Source organism: Mustela lutreola, chromosome 5, assembly GCF_030435805.1.
Source record: "Mustela lutreola isolate mMusLut2 chromosome 5, mMusLut2.pri, whole genome shotgun sequence".
Taxonomy (NCBI): Eukaryota; Metazoa; Chordata; class Mammalia; order Carnivora; family Mustelidae; genus Mustela; species Mustela lutreola.
The window spans coordinates 287,741-308,954 of NC_081294.1; the positions used below are offsets into that span (position 1 = coordinate 287,741).

General features: G+C 58.5%; 1 protein-coding gene across 2 annotated transcripts; it reads left to right on the forward strand.

The window, feature by feature from the left end:
• Positions 1–1,392: 1,392 nt before the first annotated feature.
• Positions 1,393–19,256, forward strand: PDCD6 (programmed cell death 6). 2 transcript variants are annotated; one of them, XM_059173539.1, is made up of 6 exons: positions 1,393–1,563; positions 2,227–2,288; positions 9,796–9,840; positions 10,966–11,118; positions 15,847–15,956; positions 18,681–19,256. In XM_059173539.1, the coding sequence occupies exons 1-6, from the start codon at positions 1,469–1,471 to the stop codon at positions 18,777–18,779; spliced, it is 564 nt and encodes a 187-aa protein (XP_059029522.1). In that variant the 5' UTR covers positions 1,393–1,468; the 3' UTR covers positions 18,780–19,256. The 2 variants fall into 2 exon arrangements, with proteins under 2 accessions (XP_059029522.1, XP_059029521.1); XM_059173538.1 differs by having other exon boundaries at positions 1,397–1,563; positions 10,966–11,124.
• Positions 19,257–21,214: the final 1,958 nt, after the last annotated feature.

Consider the following 21,214-nt stretch of genomic DNA (forward strand, 5'->3'; position numbering starts at 1 on the left):
AAAGGCATCTTCCACCTGGCCGGACACCAGACACATCCCGTGCTCTTCTTCACGGCAGGAAGAGCGCAGCGCTGTCGTTCGCCTCCCGGCCTGGAGCGACAGACCTGGGGAGAGGGAGCTGAGTCCCAAGGCAGGCGAGGGGGCAGCGGCCAGCGACCGAGGCCGCAGAACTCGGCAGGCGCGATCCGCCTCTTTCCGGTGGAAGCAGGCGGTCTCCCCGGAGGCCCCGTCCGGGCGACTGGCCTCCCCTCCCCTCCCCTGGCAGCGGCTCGGGGCCGGCCTCCAAGGCTCAGTCCTGCCCTGACGCCGAGGCGCGGGGGCTGGGACCCACCCGCCGCGCTCCCGCCGGACCGCCAGAAAGGAGGCCCGGGGGGGGGGGGGGTACGGCCCCGGCCCGAGTGGCCGGCGGAGCCGTCTGGACCGTCCGCACGTCCGCGGACAGACGCTGCCGGGGGAGGGGCAGGACCTTCTCCAGCCCGTGTTTCCCGGCGACACGGTTCCTTCGAGGAGCCTGAAGGGAAGGGCAGCCCAGGTCGGCCTGGGCTGGCGCGTCCCGGCCCGTGTGGCCTCGGGCGCCCGGCTCGCCCATCAGGAAGCCGTGACCTCTGCAGCCGGCCGCCAGCCCGGCCTGAGACCACGCGCGGTCACACCCCGTGCCCCCCGCGGGCACGCCCGGCGCCCCGGGCCGGCAGCTGCTCCTGGGCCGCGCGGGCGGCCGTGACCGTCCAGGGGCACCGTCCAGGGGGCACAGCGGCGGGAGCGCGCGGCCCGGGGCCCGAGGCCGCCGGGGACGAGTCTTGTCCCTGCAAGCAGCGTCGCGGGCGCCTGTTGGTGCCGCGGGGCCGGGGCAGCGGCGGGGCCGGGGCAGCCGCGGGGCCGCGGGCGGGAGACGGTCCGCGGACGGGCCCGGAGGCCCCCAGCGCAGCTGCGGAAAGTTCCAGAGACACTGCTCGGGGAGTCCTTGCGGAGGAGGGAGTCCGAAACACCCCGAGTCCTCGCGGGCCTGGGGCCCTCGTCTCCCCGACGGCGGCCAGCGGGCGGCCGGCGCGTGCTCGGGGGCGCCCCCCGCGGGACCCTCCGCCGCCGTACCCCGGCCCCGAGGGCCGCTCGGACGCCGCAGGGGCTCCCCAGAGGGCCGGGCCGCCGGTGAGGGGCCGCGCGTTCCTCCCTCCGGCCACGCTCGGCCCCAGGGCTTCCTGGTGCAGGAACTAAACCCGGCGGAGGGCAGCGCCCTCGGCACTCAGGCCCGGGAGTCCGCGAGTCTGGAGGCGGCCGCCGCGCGCACGCGCACAGCCGCGGCCCCGGCGTCGCCTAGCAACCGGCCGGAGGCGCGCGCGGGGAGACACCGCCTTCCGGTGCCCCGGAAGTGACGTACGCGCCGGGCCCCGCCCCGCGGAGGCGGAAGTGGAGCCGCCCGGGGCCTGCCTGCGAGCGCGGGGAGCCTCAGCCCCGCCGAGCGCCTGGCTGCATGGCCGCCTACTCCTACCGCCCGGGCCCCGGGGCCGGCCCGCCCGCGGGCGCGGCGCTGCCGGACCAGAGCTTCCTGTGGAACGTCTTCCAGAGGTGCGGCCCGGCGCCCCCGGGCGCTTACGGGGCTCCCGGGCCTCCTTCCCGGCCCCCGGGACCTCTCCCCGGCCTCCCGCCCCCACCCCCGCGCCTCGCTCCCGCCGGGGCCTGCGGAGGCGCCTCCGTCGCGCGGGGGTCGCGGCCTCCACCCCTCGCCCCTCGCGGCCAGGAGCCCGCGGCTGAGGGGCGGCTCCGGGAGGCTCGGGGACGCCGGCGGGAGGCGGAGACGCGGACGCGACGGTTTCGGCGGCGCCTGCGTCCGGGGTCGCCGCCCGCGGGGGCCTCGAACGACTCGCGGCCGGGGGGGGGGGGGCTCGTCGGGGGCGGGAGAGAAGCCGGCGTGGGCGGACCCCCGAGGAGCGAGGCCGGGAAGTGTGAGGAGGGAGACGATGCTTCTCCTGGGGAGACGCGGGGCCGGGGCGGGGCACCGTGGCCGGAGCACCCGAGGCCGGAGCACCCGGGGTCGGGACACCCGTGGCCGCGGACGGCCCGGGACGGAGCAGGCGCCCGACCTTCCGTGGTTCCCCAGCAGAAGGCGGGGGTGAGCCCGGGGCACGGTGCGCGGGAAGGCGCTGCCTCTGCCGAGCGGGGTTGACGCGGCTCAGTGCGGGCGCCGGCGCTGCGCCCTCGGCCCCCGGCTAACCGGCCTCGGCTTTGCAGGGTCGACAAGGACCGGAGCGGGGTCATCTCGGACAGCGAGCTGCAGCAGGCGCTCTCCAACGGTGAGTGGGGCCGCGGGCCGGGCTTCTGCCGAGCGCGGGGCCTGAGCGCGGGGCCTGAGCGCCGGGCGAGTCCCTTCCTCTCCGAGTGCGGGCGGTGACTCCGGCCTGTGCCCCCGGCGCCTCCGCGTCCAGGTGCTTTGCTGCGCTGGGACTCGTGCGGGAAGCACTTCGGGCGCGCGGCTCTGTACCGCGGACCCACCTCTGGTGCCTGGAAGACCAGGGCGGTTCTCAGCGGTCCGTCTTCGTGACCCCGCTCGAGAGGCTCATCAGGCTGCTGGGGCACCATGGGGAAGACATGGGGCGCTGGAGGCGCGGCGCTGGCAGTGGGATGGTGGGAAGCTGGTCTCATCCCTGGGGGAAACGAGGTGTCCCGACGGGGATCCCGACCGTAGCTCTGGGGTCGAGTGGGGGGCGCTGGTTTCCGCCGGTTCCCCCCGCAGGGCCTGAGAACGTGGACTTCATCCGATACCGGCGGGGTTGCCCTTTTTGAGGATCCCTCCGGTGCCACTGTCTTTTCTGGGTCCTGGATTTGTAGCCTGTCGTTCCAGCGGCCGTTTAGGGTAGAAAGGGGATTGATTGGTTCGGAGGTGTCGGTAAGAGTCATTTCTGCGAGCGGGAGGCAGCTTGATGTTGTAGGGAGAGTGAGCACGTGGGCGCGGCCTCCCGGTGCTGGACACGGGGCTCAAGGAGGACACACACCGTTGCAGGCCCACTCCGGGCCCCTGGGCTCGGCCTCTGTTGCCTCGCGATTTGCGGGAAGTGCAGGATTTGCATCCGCAGGTTCCTACGGGTGAAGAGTGGCGGGTGCTCCCGCCTTCCACTCCCGGGGTCTCACCCGCGGCCGCAGGTACCTGGCGTGTGACTTCACACGTGTTTATGTAGCCGCGCTCAGGAAGCTCAGAAATCTCTTCACTCTTGCTTTGATGACTGCCTTCTCGAGTCTTCTCCATCTTTGTGTCTCCAGGGCTTCAGCTACACTCAGAGGAGTAGAAGGCAGGGTTACTAGAAAGATGTCACAGCAAGCTGGAACCCAGCAGGCTACGACCTGGCAAATGTGGCTTAAAACTTTCTAAGTGTTGGGGCGCCTCCGTGGCTCAGTCGTTGAGCGTCTGCCTTTGGCTCAGGTCAGGATCCCAGGGTCCTGCGATCGAGCCCTTGCGTGGGGCTCCCTGCTCTGCGGGAACCTGCTTCTCTCTCTCCCATTCCCCCTGCTTCTGTTCCGTGTGTGTGTGTGTGTGTGTGTGTGTTTCTCTCTCACTCGCTCCTTGTCAAATAAATAAATAAAATCTTAAAAAAAAAAAATTTCTAAGTGTGGGTGCCTGGGTGTGTCAGTCGGTTAAATGTCCGACTCTTGATTTCGGCTGAGGTCATGATCTCAGAGCGGTGAGGTCGAGCCCCCCCACCCCCACAAGTGTGTGCGCTCTCTCTTTCTCAGAAAACAAAAAAATACTCGAATCGTTGACCAAACGGATGTCTTCACGTCCTACATTAAAGAGGGCGGACCCTGCACTGAGAGTGCCCTCAGGGTCACGCGTCACTGAGTTCTTCTCCATGACCCATTTGGACATTCTTTTGTCTGTCCCATTGAAGTTCTGAGAGCACCACCGGCTTTGGGGTTGTGTGAAACCTCCACTGGGGTGATGGTCACACTCTGACCTCATTGGCCTGATGTGTCCACCCCGGGGGTTCCTGTCTGGATTTCAGTCCTGGCTCTGCCAATTCTAGGAATATGACCTTGGGCAAGGACTTGACCTTTCTGGGTGGGGGATAGAGAAAAAGCATGCAGAGTCCTTGGTACAGCGCCTGGCACGCAGCAGGGTTCAGTGTGGCCAGCTAAGCATGCAGTACTGACTGGCCTGTGACCGCAGGAAGCCAGCTCCAGGGGTGGTGGTGACGGTAGTTCCACTTACTAAGCGCCCATTGAGGTGGGCCCTTTGCTGGGCACTGGACATACCTCGTCTCGGGTCAGCATTGCTGTTGGAGCCCTGGGGTGTGGAGTCTGACCTGTCGGGTCAGGCTCCTGGGTTTTCACTCGAGCGTGTCGGTGCTGCCCTTAGTTCTTCAGCTGGTGGAGAAAGCGGATGGGTCACCATCAGAACGTCATCTTGAGCTCGGCTCCTACTAAATATCCACGAGGAACCTGTTTGAAAGAGGGAATGTTAACAGTTGCCAAGAGGATGTTTCGTTCACCGGTGCTGAGATACTTGGCAGTCAGCGCCTGGTTAACGCTACCGGCAAGTGGGTCGGACTGTCACAGTAGGCTCTGCAGACGCCTGTGTCGAGGGGCCCGGTGGGACTCCCTCGGCTGTTGCTGGAGGCGTGTGAGAGCTGGCCGGAAGCAGGTGGCCGCGCTAACCTGAGCCAGCACGCCCTCTGCCCGGGACGCGGCCGTCTCGCTTCTGCCGGGGAGCAGAGGCCTCTCCTGTTCCAGGCATCATGGTGGCCGTTTTGACGTGTTTTGTTTCTATATCTTACTGACCCTGAGTCCTTTAACCAATTACATTTTCCTCTTGAGATTAGCTGCTGAAAAACTGAAACTGGTGGCTTGCCACTGTGTAGAGGTTGGAGAGGTCAGTTTTACCGACCTGGTCCTGGAGCTCGTCGCTTCTTACCCTCCTTCTCTCTCCCGGTCCAGCGTGATTACAGTTTCCTTCATTCCGCTCTGCTTTATAGATTTCATCATGTTCTTTCTGCAGTAAAGCGAGTTACCAGCGCTGCCGATTCGCGGAGCAGGTGGTAGTGTTGTTGGTTCCGTTACCCCTTCTGGCTCTCGAGATCTAGACGCAGACGCGTGTTGCTGGCACCCTCGGCCCTTCCGCTCGCGTCGGGCTGGGGCTGGCTTCTCCCAGGCTCTGAGCGCGCTGAGCCCCAGTGTCTTCCCACCTGTGTCCATGGGGTGTCTACCCCTTGCGTGGTTCTGTACTCCCTCCGCGCAGAGGGCCTGCCTTTTGTTGCTGTGAACTGGAGCCGTGTCCGTCCTGAGTTCCAGATTTTCTGCCCGGAGGCATGTGCCTGCCCCTGCTGCTGAACCGCTCTGGCATTGTGCCTTGTCCTTGACACCCTGCGGTCTGCTCCGTACGGCCACCGCTGTAGCTGCCTCTGGCCACTAGCCTGTCCGCTTCCTGACGGAAGGCCAGGCCGGGCTCCTGTGTGCAGGCGTGGTCTGTGCGCAGAAACCAGCCGGCCGCCAGGTGGGCCCGTCTTTGTCCTCTTCACTCCGGGGGCGGATGCAGCTGACCGTATTTTGACTTCGGATTTTTCTCCCAGGAATGGGCTTCTGTTTTCGTATTAGCCCTGGAATACTAGGCTATTCCAGGACGTTGCTTTACTTAGCGTGTTACTGGTGGCAAAACTGAAGTTCAGACTTGCATGGTTTCTCACTTGAATTAAGTCTGTGCTTGTGTGCTCTCTGCTGAAATGTAGGTGAAACCGCTCCGAAAGGGTCCTTGTGGGTCCCATACACGGAGTCCTTTCTAAGACTTGTTTCATAGGAAAGCTTCTGAAACTGCTCTCGGGGGTGTGTGGTTAACGGGTATGAAGAAAGAAGACGACTGTTCTCTTGCCTTCTGTTGGAAGGACATAAATTATCTCAGTTTGGTACCTTTTTTTAAACCTTGCATGCTCTTTTTTGGAATTGCAGGAATTTAATTTTGCTAAAGCTTCTTTTTTTGTCCTTCTGCAGATTTGCCCTCATATAACCTATGTAGGTACTTTTGTGGAGACATTTTTTATACCTGTGCTTTAAAAGATAATAGTTCATATATTGTTGTTAAGATATTTTTATCAGAATAGAGTTCCAGCTGTCCTGGGGATTCTGTACTAAGAAATGAAGGGAAATCAGACCATATAAGCCGACGGTTCCCGGCAGACCGGCCTTCCGGTCCCGTCACCGCTCCCGCCCCACAAGCCTGGTGTAGCGGCTGAGGGTGTTCGCTGCTGCGCGTGCTGCTGGGATGGTTAAGGATGCCCGCTCAGCTCCCTTCTGCCTGCGCGTGGGGAAGGGCTGCTCAGCAGGCCCCCGTTCACAGCCTGCTGCTCCCCAGGAGGCACTGGGAGGGCTGGCTGCGTCCTGGACGCGCAGGCGTGTTTTGAGAAGCGTGTTTTGTCCACCCGCGGCCTGGAGCTGTGCGACAGCCACTTGCCCGGGAGTCGGTACTGACAGTCTGACTCACGGCAAACACCTGCTTTCCCTCTGGGTCTCTGGAGCTTCCACGAGAGACTCCCATGAGAGAGCCTGGACTCCACAGACGCGGGAGCTTCCCTGGTGGCCGTGACTGGTGTTTGTCCTTAAAACTTGGAGCTGGCGGAGGAAGCACATCCTGGACAGCACTGGTGACCACGGGACTCCTGGTGCCTTTTCCCTGTGGAGTTGACTGTCCTTTCTCTGTAGCAGCCTGAGCGCTGGAGTCTTCGTGAGTCATGGAGCTGAGGGCGTTCTCGACGCCGAGGACAGCCTGACCTGTCTGCTGTCTCCGGAAACACGCCCTGCCGGACTTCTAGATGGAAACCAGAGAGAGTTAGGATTTGGTGGACTTGGCTTTGCTGACAGGTTACTCTGTAACCTTGGGTGCATTGCACTTCTGGCCCCAGTTTCTTTGGGGGTAAAGACCGGAAGACTGGAAGTCTAGATCCTTTTCCCCCTTGAGCCAAGCCCCAGTCCACCGGATCCCGCATCTGCCTGGTACAGAACCGGGAGGCAGTGTGTCCGCCCGGACTGAGCTTACGGTGTTTCACTAATCGTCCCTGAGATTGTGTCTCGTTTTCATTAATGTAAATACTGTAGTGATTTGACCCCAGATTTCATAGAGCCAGTTTCTAGAGCTAACGTGTATCATATCAAGGGTATGGGCATCTTTAATGCTGATGGTCAGGATTTAGATTGCTTTTCGGAAAGGCCATATTTATGGTCGTGCTCTTTGAAGCTGTAGTTGAAGAAAACTGGAGAAGTGTGGAGTTTTGCTGAACCAGAGTCTTGCAGATTCTGTGCACCAAGTGCCAGTGCCAGTGCCCAAGCCTGCAGCCCTTGCCTCAGCTCTTGGCAGAAAAGCCCAGCAAGGCTGGGAGTTCCTGGTCTGATGAAGTGAAGTGGAAAGACATCACCACTGATGACGTTTTAAAAAAGTCTGATCTTTATTTTTTATTTATTTTAAAATTTTATTTATTTACTTGCTTATTTATTTGTCCCGAAAGATTTCACGTAGTTCGGTATCTCGGTTGTGGAAATGTTGGGTGTCAGGAGTCGTAACCCTCAGCCACTCACGGAACCCACTGTTTACGCTTGTGGTTAACAGGACATAATTTCAAGAAAAGCTCTTTGGAGGGTGGAAAGACTGCGTCATCACAGAGCGGAATGGGCTTTTCCCTGGAGAGTCGGGAGTCCGGAGTCGTTTGTGTGCTTGAGGGTTAAGAGGGGAAGCGGTCGTGCTCTCTGTGGGGACGGTCTCCTCCTCAGCAGCTACGGGTGGTTCCCCCGGCGGTCACCATTCGTTTAGGGTCTCCCCGGAGAGCCGCGGCACCGTTCTCAGGGCGAAAACCGTGCATGAGGTTTCCACGGACAGTCAGGCCTCTGTTTGCTTTAGCTCTCTGAGATGAAATCAAAGCAGGACTTGTAGGTACAGCGATCACGTACTGCTGAGTAGAAATCTGACGAGAACCTTCTCCAAACGAGTGGTTCTGACATCCAGCCACGTTTGTGTCAGGGAAGAGCAGACAGGAATGTTTGAAACCAGGGATGGTCCAGAAAATCCAGGCTGGAGGGTCACTGGGGGTGTCGGGCTTGTGGAGAACGTCTCCCTGTGTAGTGTGCCCTGTTCTCAGGGAGCCGTGCTTTCTTCCAGAAGACTCTTCTCCCGACGACTCGGGTTCCCCGGCTGACTCAGGCGCGTCTGAGGCGCACTGCACGGGACACGACATGTCCCCACGCTGCGGTACTTCCGCGTCACTGCGAGTCGTCGGGCTCCCATGAGAACGGGCCGCAGGACCTGCGCGTGACAGCCAGTCCTTAACTGTTGGCTCTTGTCACCCCCTGGTTTCCCTGGAGAGTCCAGCCCTGGTGGGTGACAGGAAGGGTGCGCGGAGGAGCCGGCCTCCACGAGCCTCACCCAGCAGCCCTGCAGCACACCTGTGGGTGTCGTGCCAGAGGGCAGCCTCTCGGCGTCCTGACGCGGCGCGGGATGACCTGCTGCTCTCCTGAGCCCGGGACCCCTGCCGTCCTCAGAATCCTCCGGCGCGGGCGCCGGCTGCCCGGGGTCACCTCAGGGATGCCCCCTCTCTGGGCGCTCCCGCAGGCTGTGGAGGTGGCACCGGGCCCTCAGCACCACGCGCTCGGGTCTGCGCGGTACTGGACTGGGGCGCTTGTGTCGCTTTTGTTTCAAACGTGTCCGGCCACGGCGTTCGCAGACACGGCCCCGGAGGCCTCTGCTCGCAGTCGGACGGGCTGCGGGGCGTCCCTCACTTCCCCTCGCGGAGGGCTCGGCAGCCTGTGTCGGGCGGAGGGGAGACCGGGGTGCAGGGCCAGGGAGCGCCTCCAGCGGGTGCCCCGGGCTCCTGGGGCTTCCAGTCAGCGCCGGGCTGTGTCCTGCGGAGTCCGGGTTCGGTGCTCGCAGGGCCCGGTGCAAAGGAGCAAAAATCAAACGGCGAAGAAGGGGCCCCTCCGTGCTCCACATTTCCTGCCCGTCGGGTTGTGTCATGGTGGTGGCTGTCCCCGGAGCCTCACATGCGGGCCGGCGCCCCCACGAGCTGCACAGCCGGCGTGAGCCTGCGGTCGCCGCTGCTCCCCGAGGGTGTGCCGGGCGCGGGGACAGCCTCCTCGGGGAGAGCCGTCCTCACTAGGTGCCTGTGTCTCCGGCACCGGCAGAGCCGCCGGATTCAGCGGGGGCGCTCGGGGAAGGTCCGGGGGCCACGGCGCTCCTGCGGCTGGCAGGGAGCCGAGGGGTGCGCGCGCGCCGGGAGGCACATTCGAGGAGCAGAGAAGCCCCGAGGGGAGCGGGCTCGGCCCGGGGCGCCCCGCAGACCCGCCCGCCTGCTCCCGGGGAGGCCGGACGCCGGAGCCTGAGGAGCTTCACGTGCGGCCAGGGGATGCGTCTGTGTCGGGGCGCGGGGAGGGCGCGCGAAGACGGTCAGACGTAGCAGGAAACAGGAGCGTCCACGGGTGGGTGTGGGGAGAGACTCTGCTTGCCCTCCGCGTTAAAAATACTTCTGTACTTTGTTTCTTGTGGGTCTGGAAGTTGATGGTATGAATCGCTCAGAAAACAGGTTTGGGGGCATAAAGGCATCTGCCGAACATTTCATCGTCCGTCGAGACGCCGGCGACAACATGCTCACGGCCCCCAGTGGTCACGGCGACAAGAAACATCCCCTGGGACAGTGTCCCTGCTGAGAACCGTGGTGCCCAGGTCTCCCTGAGTAGCGGGTGACTGTCGGTAGCTGCTGCTGTTCCAGATGGGGATCTTAGAGATTGCTGGGAAAACGGTTTTCGCTGACTGTCTTTCCTGTCATTTATTTTCAGGCACGTGGACTCCGTTTAACCCCGTGACTGTCCGGTCAATCATCTGTAAGTAAAGGTGCAGGCAGACCCTTGTCCTGCCCTCCCAGCCGAGCACTTGAGCTGGAGCTCCCGGGTCTGAAGGGTCCGTGTTCACGCAGCACCAGCGCACGTCACACGCCGTCCCTGTCTGGCACGGTGGTTGACTGGCGGAAACAGCGGTGCTCAGTTTCCGACCGGAGCTTTCCCTTATGTGAGCCTCCACTGAGTCACGGTGTGCTTCTGAGCAGCCGAGCCGCTCCTGTTTCGTTCTTCTGCTCCCCACGTGTGAAGAGAGACCAAGTGATTTGTCATTTTCTTGGTCACAGGAGTACGGATGGAATTTTTACATATGTTTAAGACATTTTGCCATTATATGTCAATGCCGCTACGGGTTCTTTCATATTTGGACCTGGTTTAGGCTCATTTTTTTTATTTTTCAAAATGTATTTATTTCTGTATGTGTACGTGTATGTGTTTGGGGAGAGTGAGAAGGAGAGACGGAGACTCCCTGCCAGGCGCGGAGCCCAGCACGGCCGGATCCCACGGCCCTGAGATCGTGACCCGGCCTGAAGTCTGGAGTCGGAGGCTTAACCGACTGAGCTGTCCAGGCGCCCCTAGGGTGATCTTTTTAATGAAAAGGGGGTCCTACTGAAAAAAACCAAGAATGTAAAGCCAGTGGAGTGTTTTTCTCGGTGGTGGCGTGGGCCTGCGTGGGCCTGCGCAGGCGGTGGCAGGTGCTCTTGGAGAGGGAAGGAGCTGAGCAAGGTGCCGGGAGTGCAGAGCCTTCCGCTCGGCTCCCGACCTCCAGTCCCTCTGACAAAGCAAGAGCGCCCTCCGCATCGCGTGTCGGGGGAGGCTACTTCCCTGTCCAGCATTTGGTGTCTCGGGGCTCCTCCACTATGTTCCTCTTGACCGTCTGCCTCGCCGCTATGCGACGCGAGCTGGGGGCTGCGGCTGGATAACCACCTGGCAGAGGAGGCCCAGCCCTCCCGTTGGGCCGGGGAGTGTTCTGAGCAGCACGCGGGCATCCGCTGGCTGAGCACGGGCTGGCTCCCACGGAAGCGCGGGGGAGGCCGTGTGGGCACTGAGCCCCTGCCCACCAACCTGGAGAGGCCGGCGGCTGCGAACCACTCACGTTCCTTTCTGTCTCAGCCATGTTTGACCGGGAGAACAAGGCCGGCGTGAACTTCACTGAGTTCATGGGCGTCTGGAAGTACATCACAGATTGGCAGAACGTCTTCCGCACCTATGACAGGGACAACTCCGGGATGATCGACAAGAACGAGCTCAAGCAAGCACTCTCAGGTTTTGGTAATTCACTTATCTTGATTGTGTAGCAGATTTCATTTTGGAGGTCATTTGGTGCCATTACTGGTTTTGTACCTTGTTCAGTTTACTGATTTTTTTTTTAAAGTGGGGCGGGGGCAGAGGGCGAGGGAGAAAGAAACTCTAATGCAGGCTCCATGCCCAGTGCGGAGATTGACTTGGGGATCCGGCCCACCACCCTGAGATCCTGACCAGAGCTGAAATCCAGAGTCGGATGCTCAACCCACTGAGCCACCCAGGCACCCCTCGATTTACTGGTTTTTTTAACTAGGAAATTTTTGTTGACATTCAGATTTATACTCTGATATTGTTTTTATCATGAAGGCTTATATTTGACATGGAGACCGTATGTGCTTTTTTCCCATCCAAAATGAGATATGGGCTACGCAATCATCTGTCGCTTGTGCAGTGGTGTGATGGGACACGTGCATTGAGAATGCGGTGGCTTTGGACACAGTTTCACGTTAAAAGTGACAGTGAACTCAGGCAGCTTATTTGTGACACGTCACGAGACACGGCAAGACCGTCTGCACATGTGAGACATGCTTCCGTAAGCCGCAGTGCCAGCTGCTGCCTCGGGCGTTGGTGGGCGTGCCAGCTCCCGTTCTCAAGTGCGTGTGCTCCCGCGTGTGCCGTGTCACCAGCAGTGTCTGCACAGCCTTTCCTGAGTGTGTCAGCCGGCCTCTGATGCTGGTGCAGGGGTCAGAGGAGGCTGGGGTTCTCTGTGTGGAGAGGAAGCAGACTTGGAGGACTTGTCCAAGGCTCGTGGGAATTACACCCCAATTCTGGCATGTTTGGGATGATCTCACTCAGCCCCCTTTACCGGGGCCCTGTTACAAAACTCCTGCTACATTTTGTTTAAAGACTGCTTAGGAATACCTTTTAGAAAAAACCAGGCAAATTAGTTTATAGGGTCCTATTTTTTTCTATAACGTACTACATTGTTATTATAATGTACTCTTGAACTTCTAGGTATTTTGAGTCTTAATAATACGAAGTACGTCTTAGTTCTTCTGTTAATGCGTTGTAACTTCTGCCCTTCTCCCATTTCTCCGTGGGGCACGCGCTCTCTTTCTCTTCCTTTCCTGCGTCAGGAATCCTCTGGTGTTCAGGGAGCCGCTCTCACGCTCCATAGGAAGCTTGTGTTCCCACATCACACACTAGCTGGGGGTCAGGGTTAGGGCAGGACTTGACCTCAGGTTCTCTGCGCTGGGACTGGGAACACAGCTGACTTTGCTCTGCCCTTAGGCTGGGGGACGATAGGCTGTACAGAAGGGCCGGAAGGAGCTGGAGGCCTGGCCGGGCTGAGGCCAGCTTGGGAGGAACCTGGGTCCTGTGAATTACACCAGATAAGTGACCTCAGGTTTCAGGGAACACGGATGGCACTAGCGTTGTCAGGCCCAGAGGCCTCTCTTTCCTTTGTGCCAGTGGCCCTCTGGGTCCTTAGAGCTCATGGCGGGAGCTCTGAGGTGGGCAGTGCCCCGGCCTCTCTGGCTTCCTGAGTCCCTGCTGCGGCTTCAGGGTCGTGGAGGTCATGGGTCAGTCCCTTGTGGTCAGGAGATGGCCAGCCTCCCTGGCCTGGTTGACGCGGGCTCTTCCCTGACTTCCAGATGTTTTCTGGAGAAAGTAAATACTCTGCTACCGCATTCCACCCGTTCTAACCAGTTTCTTCCTGGGACTGGTTCTTGGTCTCTGAGGCCTTCCACCAAGAAGGGACATTGTTACCCTTTCCATGTTAGTAATGGGAGCAGATTTTCAGTAGGAACTGAAGTGAAGATTCCTGCTCAGCCCTGGCCGCACCGGGTGACTCTCCCAGGCCACACGCTGGCTGCGGGAGTTCCCGTATTCCTTCTCTAAACTCGGGGCGCGGAGGCACCGTGCGCCAGGTGCAGAGAGCCGAAGGAAGGAAGCGCGTGAGGAGTTTGCCCCCACGCAGCGCAGTCCCCGCTGTGGGGAAGGTGAGGCACGGGCAGCCCCCCTCGCCAGGCCAGCTCGGTGTGTTCTGATGGAAACGTTACCAGAGTGGACGGCCCTCCCTCCAGCCGCCCCACCTCGCAGCCGTTAGCGGCTCGGTGCTCCATTTGCTTTGTCCTCCGTCGCAGGCCAAGGAGTGCGACGCCCGTGCGGTGTCCCCCCAACACGCTTTACTCGCGTCCCTGCCGTGTGTGACCGTTTGCTCACCACATCAGTGCCTCGGACCCACCTTAAAAATGAGCAGTCCATTTGCACCAGGGTCCCAGCAGGTCCGCGGGCAGCCCCCAGCCTTTTCATGCCGTCGGCTGGTTATAGACGTGGGCTGATGCCCCGTTCCAGGTCTGCCCCTTGCTGCAGTCTCTGTGCCCTGCGGAGAGGTCACTGGTTAGCGTCTAGGCGTGGGAAGGTGTGTCATCATTTCGGGGCGCTGGGAGCAGGTGGTTGGTGACTCGTGGGATCATCCAGGCGGCTCTGATGTCTCCCCTTCCTGTGCTTGTTAGTTGTCAGGAGAGAACCTTGCTCTTCTAAGCTCAGGGTGTGGCCCTGTGCCTGCATGTCCAGGCTGACAGGGCCAGTCCTGACCGGGGTCACAGGCTGGGGGAGCAGCATACGGGGGCACTGCTTTTTTTTTTTTTTTTTTTTTTTTTTTTTGCATTTAACTGAAGCGCAGTTGATGTAAGTTAGTTAGTCTCAGCCCTGGCTGCGGCTTGTGCAGGTGCCGCCTGTCACAGTACAGCGCTCCCACAGCGTTACGTGTCTGCCTCCTGTGCTGTGCTTTACCTCTGGACTTATTTCACAATCTGAAACTGGCACTTCTCAGTCCCCTTCAGCTGCTTCACCTGCCCCAGCCCTCCTCTCTGGCCACCGCTGGTTCTCTGCACTTACGAGTCTGGTTCTGTTTCGTGTGCTCGGTTTATTTTTAGATTCCGCACAGAAGTGAGATCATCTGGTATTTGTCTCTCTTATTTCATTGAGCTAATGCACTCAGGTCCGTCCACACTGCTGCCAGCGGCAAGGTCTCAGTCCCTCATCCGTCGTCCCGCGGGCTGCTTCTGTACCCTGGCTGCTGGAGGCAGTGCTGCGGTGAACGAGGGGCACAGATGCCTTTTCGAATCAGTGTGTTCGTTTTCTTGGGGTAAATCCCAGTAGCGGGATTACTGGATCACGTGCTGGCTCTGTTGCTAGCTTTCTGAAGAGTACCCATACTGTGTCCCGGAGGTGTCTTTGCCCATCTGGGTTCCCACCGGGCCTGGGGCTCTCTCTTCTCCACACTCTGGCCAGCATGTGGTGTTTCAGCCTTTCCGATCACAACCATTCCGACACGTGTGAGCCACCTTCTCAGGGCTCTGATGTACATTTCCAGAGGGCACCTCCTCTTAATTGATGAGGCTGATGTTTCACTTTCACTGATGGAAACTCATAGAGAAGATTTTGCTTCTCATGTAAATGTCTCTCTTCCTCGTTCACTTTTCTAGTCTGACTTGTGTTGGTCTGGTTCTCGCTGCAGTGACACTGAGGACCAGGGGACTCGGAAGCTGATCCCAGGGATGATAGAAGTTGCTTCCGTGGTCTGCAGGAATTGTGGAGGTCCATCCTGTAGGGTTAGGTCTGGGCCGGAAACGCCACAGCGATGGCTGGTGTCTGCTCTCTCCACCTGGATGAGCTCCGCTCTCAGCCTGGACCGCTTCCTCACCTGTCCACAGGGACCCCTGTCCCAGACCTGCTGCCTTTCTTTTTTTTGAGTCAGGGATCCTGTCTTCTCACTGGCAGGGGGGATGGATTTAAGTCACAGATGCACAGGGTATGCTGACCACTCCGGAAGGGACTGTCCTGTGTGTGCATGTTTGAGTCTTTCTTAGAAAAGTAAGTATTTCTGCAATCATTAACTGTGTAATTCACTCAGATAATAGGTGTACATGTGTCCTCGCAAAGATTCCAACAGGATGGAAAAGCAGTAAAAATATTTTGGCCCCTGGATCTTGTCTCCTGAATAGTAAGGACACCACAGTCACACAGGTAGTGGGATTAGGAGGGAAGGAAGTAGGTGTCCTGATTTAGAGTGGCCTCGAGGGGTGTCCCACAGGCGAGTGGCCGCTGTGTCCCTGTGTCTTCAGAACCACCTCCCTGCTGGAGACCTTTTCAAGACACTCAGTAAGTTGAAGGTGGAATCAGTGACTTTGTCATAACGTTCGATGGCCCTTGAGTGGTTGTTAACTCCGGGAGGCTGCCTGGCTCCTGGTATTTCCCTCCCGGATGTCCCTGCTGATGCCCAGAGGGGCGTGTGGGCCAGTGGGTCAGCTCCTTCCCTGAGTTTACATTGTGTTTATTTGGAAACCTCCAGTGATACATTCTTTCCCATGTAAAATGAAACTATCTGTAAAACGAAAACTTTGCAAGGAAACCGCGCTGCCCTGCGGGATGGTTTTTGGGGTGCAGCGCTGTGGGGTGAGTGTACGTGATGCAAACGAGTGAGCTCCCAGCTGTGACCTGCAGTGCCTGCGAGCGCTGGCCCCCGGGGAGCACTCCCCTTGCAGGAAGAGGGGGTGTCTTTGCGCCGGCCGCTCACGGGACTGCGGATGGGGGTGTGGTCCCAGAGGGCATGTGAACGAGTTTGCGCCTCACGTCTCCCACCGCTGCCTCTGTCGTTTGTCGTCTGCTGACGGAAGGAGGACGTGGGGGCTGATGGGAGCGCCCCCTCTCCTGGCTCCATTCCTCCTCCTCCTCCTCTTCAAGGGTACCGGCTGTCCGACCAGTTCCACGACATCCTCATCCGAAAGTTTGACAGACAAGGACGGGGACAGATCGCCTTCGACGACTTCATCCAGGGCTGCATCGTCTTGCAGGTAACGGGGCTCCGTGGGGGCTCACCGTGCACTGGCCAGTGCAGCAGGCGGGCACAGCTGCGGAAGCAGAGGGAGGGGGCAGAGTGCCGCTCTGCAGTCAGCAGCTGGAGGGACTGGTGTCTGCTGCCCGAGGGTATGCAGGTTAGTCTTGGCGGAGGAGCTGCTAGTCTGTTCAGGGGGCTGTGGCCAGTCGTGTTCTTCCTCCTGGTGGAAGTGCCGCTGACCCTTGAACGATGTACGGCCCAGCCACACATTCGTTCATAGGCAGACTTTCTCTGGTAAGTATGGCATAGTGCCGAAAATGTGTTTTCCTTACAATTTTCTGAATAACATTTTCTTTTCTCTAGCTTACTTTATTGTGAGAATACGTACATAATACACATGACGTACAAAACAAGTGTTAATTGACTCCCAGTCAGCGGAAAGCTGTTAGTAGTTACGAGGGTCTCAACTGCTCAGGGATCATCTCCCAACCCTGGGTCCAAGGTCCCTTCCGATGAGGTCACATTTTCTAAATCGAGTGGGTTATTTGCATGTATACTCTGCTATCTTTGCTGTGTTTTCATTCCGAGGAAATGGGTCAGTTTTCCGTCGCGATGTTGACTGTGCCCTGCCTTTTTGTGTGAGGGGAGCTCCAAGGGCGGGAGGTCGCGGGTCCCAGGGACCCCAGCACCACCATTTCCCTCCCGCAGTCTTGCTTCTGTACCTGCGGGAGCTTGGTGCACTTGCTGGCACGAGTGCCCTCCAGAGACGAGGGCAGGGTGATGGAACCTGCGCTGCTGGGCCCACGCAGGCCCCCCTCCTGTGTCGAGGTCGGGATCCGGGTTCCACAGAGTTAGGCTTAGAAATGCAGTGAACTGATAAGCTCTTCGCTGGCTTTCCAAGTTTTTATTATGACAGATTTTCATTGTGACAGATTTTTTAAAAAACAGACTGAAGTAGGACGGACTGGTGTGCCCGTCCCTCAGACTCCGCAGCTACGTGCCGGCGGACAGTTTGATGTCCTCCCTCTGTGACCCGAACACCCCAGGCCCTTACTGTCCCACAGATTCCATCTTGTCAGCTTTCGAGTCCCAGAGAAATGTGAATAGCCTGAGATTTTTTAATATAATTTGGAATTCTGAGAAACTTCCTCGGGATTTTTTTCCCATGAGAGTGAAAGTGAACTTTCTGTGGCTGGCTAAGTACTGTGAGTCTGGGATCGGCCCGGCCCTGCTGTTGAGGCCTCACCGGAGAGCCAGCTCTGTTGACATCCGAGCTTCGGCTCCCGAAATGGGGAGAGCCTTGCCCGTCCCACCCCACCCCACTGGCAGTGGTGTCTGAACACTGGCGGAGAGCTGCAGCATGGAGGTCGCGTTGCCTGCGTCGGAGGTGCTCTTGGGTTAGAGTTTTCATTTGAGGTTGTGTCCCGTGAGGAAACACCTGATCCTTACATTTCTTCTCCAGCCGAGGTCATCGAGTGTAGACTTTCGGTAACCGAGGTAAGGCGATCCGAGTCCCATGAGAAGTTTGCCTGGTGCCTGCGCACACCTCAAGGCTGAGGATCGGCCCCTCCAGGCAGCAGCCACAGCCATGGGGTTCCGTGCTGAGCCGGAGGCCTGCCTGCCGGTCCCTGGTCCACCCACCCTTCCCGAGTGACCCTCAACACAGGACAGAGAAAAGCTGCAGGCCACAATAAAACACCCCCCAAAATATTTTCCTTCATCTGTCTTTTTCTACAAAAAGAAATGATTTTTTGCAAAAGAACATGAAAATCTGTAGAAAATACAACTAAAGTGCGAAGAAGAATTGCCCATCGCTCTTTCAGCCAGAGTTCCCTGCCGCTGCCACCGCCGGGGAGTTCCCTGCCGCCGGTGTTTTTGTAGTTAGTGCAGCTGGAGTGTCTCATGTGCGCTGGGGGGGCCCAGCTAACGCCCGAGCAAACGGTCGGCTGGGTCAGGTACCCCGTCTCACCTGCCGGAGGGCCGGGCTCCAGCCTGCTCTCACCGTGAACTGGGCACTGTTTTCCGCTCCTGTCCTGAGGAATTGTATTCTGCTGCCTTTTGTCGCGAGGAGTCTCAGGCCTGCTGTGCTTGTCTGGTGCCCCTCACCTGGGGCGGCTCTCATCTGGCTGTCCCTGCTGCTGGGTGCAGGGTTCTTCCCTCTGCCCCTGACCTGCTGTGGGGGGATGGAGCTTGTGAACAAACTAAAGCAGAGCCTTCTGGATGGGTGGGGTGGCCAGGACGGACCCACCTCCCACGGTCTGTGTCTGGGCCTCTACCTGCTGCGTGTAAGGGAGGGGCCCAAGTCCGGGCTGGTTTCCCTGTGTCCTCGGTGGCAAGTGGCCAGAACGGTGGTGAGCATTTGAGGAAGAGCCCCCATGAGCTTGGTCTTAGAGGAGGAAGGGAGGACCGCGGCTCAGCCCTGGACCACTTGGGAGACAGGACTGGGGCTGTGGCGTATCGTTGAGGTGGGGCTACAGCCCACCCCCTGACCTCTTACCCAGCTTCCCACGTTCATCCTCCCTCCCCTGCTGTCCCACCAGGTCTCAGCGCCCTCCGTGATGGACAGGCCTGAGGGTGCTCAGGGTTACCCACTCGTGCCTCCCTGCCCAGCTCTCCATCGGGGCTTGGGGGGTCGGGAGACATGGGTGACTTTCGTTCCTAAACATCTTCTTGCTAGGTGCATTTCATTCGTTCTGTTTCATACATATTGCGGTCTAACTGCCTGTTGTCTCTCTCCCAGAGGCTGACCGATATATTCCGGCGCTACGATACGGATCAGGACGGCTGGATTCAGGTGTCCTATGAGCAGTATCTGTCCATGGTCTTCAGCATCGTATAACACTGGCCTTTGCAGATAGCGGCGGGACTTGTGGAAGGAAGACTAAAAATGCCAAATCTCCCTTGAAGGAAACAGGACACAGATGCAGCAAGATACTGTTCTTCTTCCTTTAGATTTTATATAATTAACATTTGGGGACCCAACTGTACATATGTGGATAAGCTGGGAAGGTTGTTGCAAATGTAACCATGGTTGTAATCATTATTCATATACAGACATTTGATTTGAGGCTGTTCAGCTGTGCCATGAGGTAAGATGCGATCATGTTTCAGGTATTCTGCATGCGAAAACTTCATCACGGTCATTTCCAGATGGCTCCAGGTCTATAGGGGAAATAATGTCATTAGCCAATAGGAATTTAAAACTAATCCGGAATTGCACAAAGGCTTTCATGTGCCTTACATTTTTAAGACGGGGTTTATTGTATTTGTTTGAATATGCAGCATAAGCAATAAAGCAGATGCGCCCCTGTCCCAATCTGCCTCAGACGCGCACATGTGGGAGTCCTCTAGGTGCCCACCTGACTCCTCTGAAGGGAAACCCCAGGGTACCGTGTCCTTTGTCACAGGAGTTAGATTAAATTTCATGAAGACTTCTTTGAACGTAGAAACCCAGATTAAGTTTGGAAGTAGGTGGGCTTCTGCCATTTACGATGATCGAGGCCTGTCCTGCGATGACCTGTCAGTTGTGGTTTCCCAGCGTGAAGGTGGGGTGCGGGCAGCTGAAGGGGTCCTCTGCTTCGCCTGTCGCACACAGCCAGCCACTTCACCCTCTCCCTCATGGGCATCACTTTCAGCTGTTTTCTGCCTCTTCCCTCTCCTAAGTGTGCTTCCCTAAACCAGAATTGGGGGCAGCAGTTGTGAAGACATTCAGATGGGTGTTGAGGGATTATAAGTGGGTCTGGGACATCTGAAATCATTGGCCCACAGGGGTCTCGTTGGGGGCCTGTGCTGGTTAGGAGGCGGCCACGTTTGGGTTTACCTGGGATCTGATTAGAGAGGTCAGGACACCACTGACGACAGTATGTAGGGTGGGGGTAAAGACTGAATCTGTGAGGCTCGTGGGCAGCTTTTTGAGCTCAGCGGGGGATGGCCCACGGGGAGGTGTCTTTGGGGATTTCTGCCCCCATTTGGTGCGTCTCCAGGCATCAGCGTGCTCCTGCCACAGCACCAGCATGTGACCCCAAGCTCCACTTCAGTGAACACCATCTGACACCACATCCCAAATGCTGACTCCCAAGAGGCTGTCAGACCCAAGGCGCACACATTCAGGCGCTCAGGTGGCTTCTCTCTGGGTTCCCCTAGACATCTTGGGCTCAGTGTCTCCCAGCTAACATCCTCACCCCCGAGACATGCACCCCTCCGCTGCCCGCCCGCTCCCTTTCCCTATGTCATGACTACAAGAGGTGCCTTTGGAAGATGCTGCACTCCTTTCTCCCTTGACCCAGGCCTGCAAAGACCTCAGGCTTGGAGTGAGGATGGCCTGTAGGGCCTTCCATCAGCCTTGCTGAGTTCCGCCCTGTGCACGCGGGAGCCCCTCCCTTCTCTCTGCACCCAGACCCCGTCTCAGGCTGGCCGTAGAGCAGCTCTCGGCCTTGGCGAGGCACCTGCCCCCGGTGCACAGCTGTGTTTAAGCTCCATGGAGGCCGCACAGTGGACTTCGAGAGACCTGCTCCCTCACTGTGTCAGCCACGGAGAGGGAACTGTGTAAATGTGTGATGAGCCCTGCGCTCCTGGGTCCGGGCGGGGAAGGAAAAGCAGAATTTTAGCAAAGAAATGATGTGAGTAGGGATGGGTAAGGGTCTCATGTGCTCTGGTTAGGAAGGAGGGGCTGTTCCTCTAAAGAAAGTGTGGGCTTCTTAGTACCTCACAGCATGGGGAAGAGAAACCCAAGTGCACGGTAGGTGCGCTCAGGCACGTGGTGTAGACAGTCAGGTACACTACTGACATTCTCTAGTGTGCAGTACAGATACGCTCAGGTTTGTGACCAGGATGCACTCAGGTGTGTGCTGCGGGCACAGGTGCTCAGGTGTGGGACGTGTATGTGTGTGTGTATGTACTTTTTAAGATACATCTTACTGCAATATATTTTATTAGAATTCTAAATACTTAGAGTTATTTTATTAGGGCTTATCAGTATCCATTTGTAGTATTTACATATTAGATTATGGGAGAAAGAGAACACGGGGGGAGGGGCAGAGGGAGAGAGGCTTATGCAGCCTCACGCTCAGCACCGCTGGAGCAGGGCTTAATCCCATAACCCTGAGATCACATCTGGATCCTAACCAGCTGCGCCACCCAGGTGCCCCACGTGTGTGGTGTAGACACACTCAGGTGTGGGATATAGATGCTCTCAGGTGTGTGGTACGGGTGCAGTCCGTGTGTGTCACGGGTGTACTCGGGTGTGTTATATAGGTGCACTCAGGTGTGGTACAG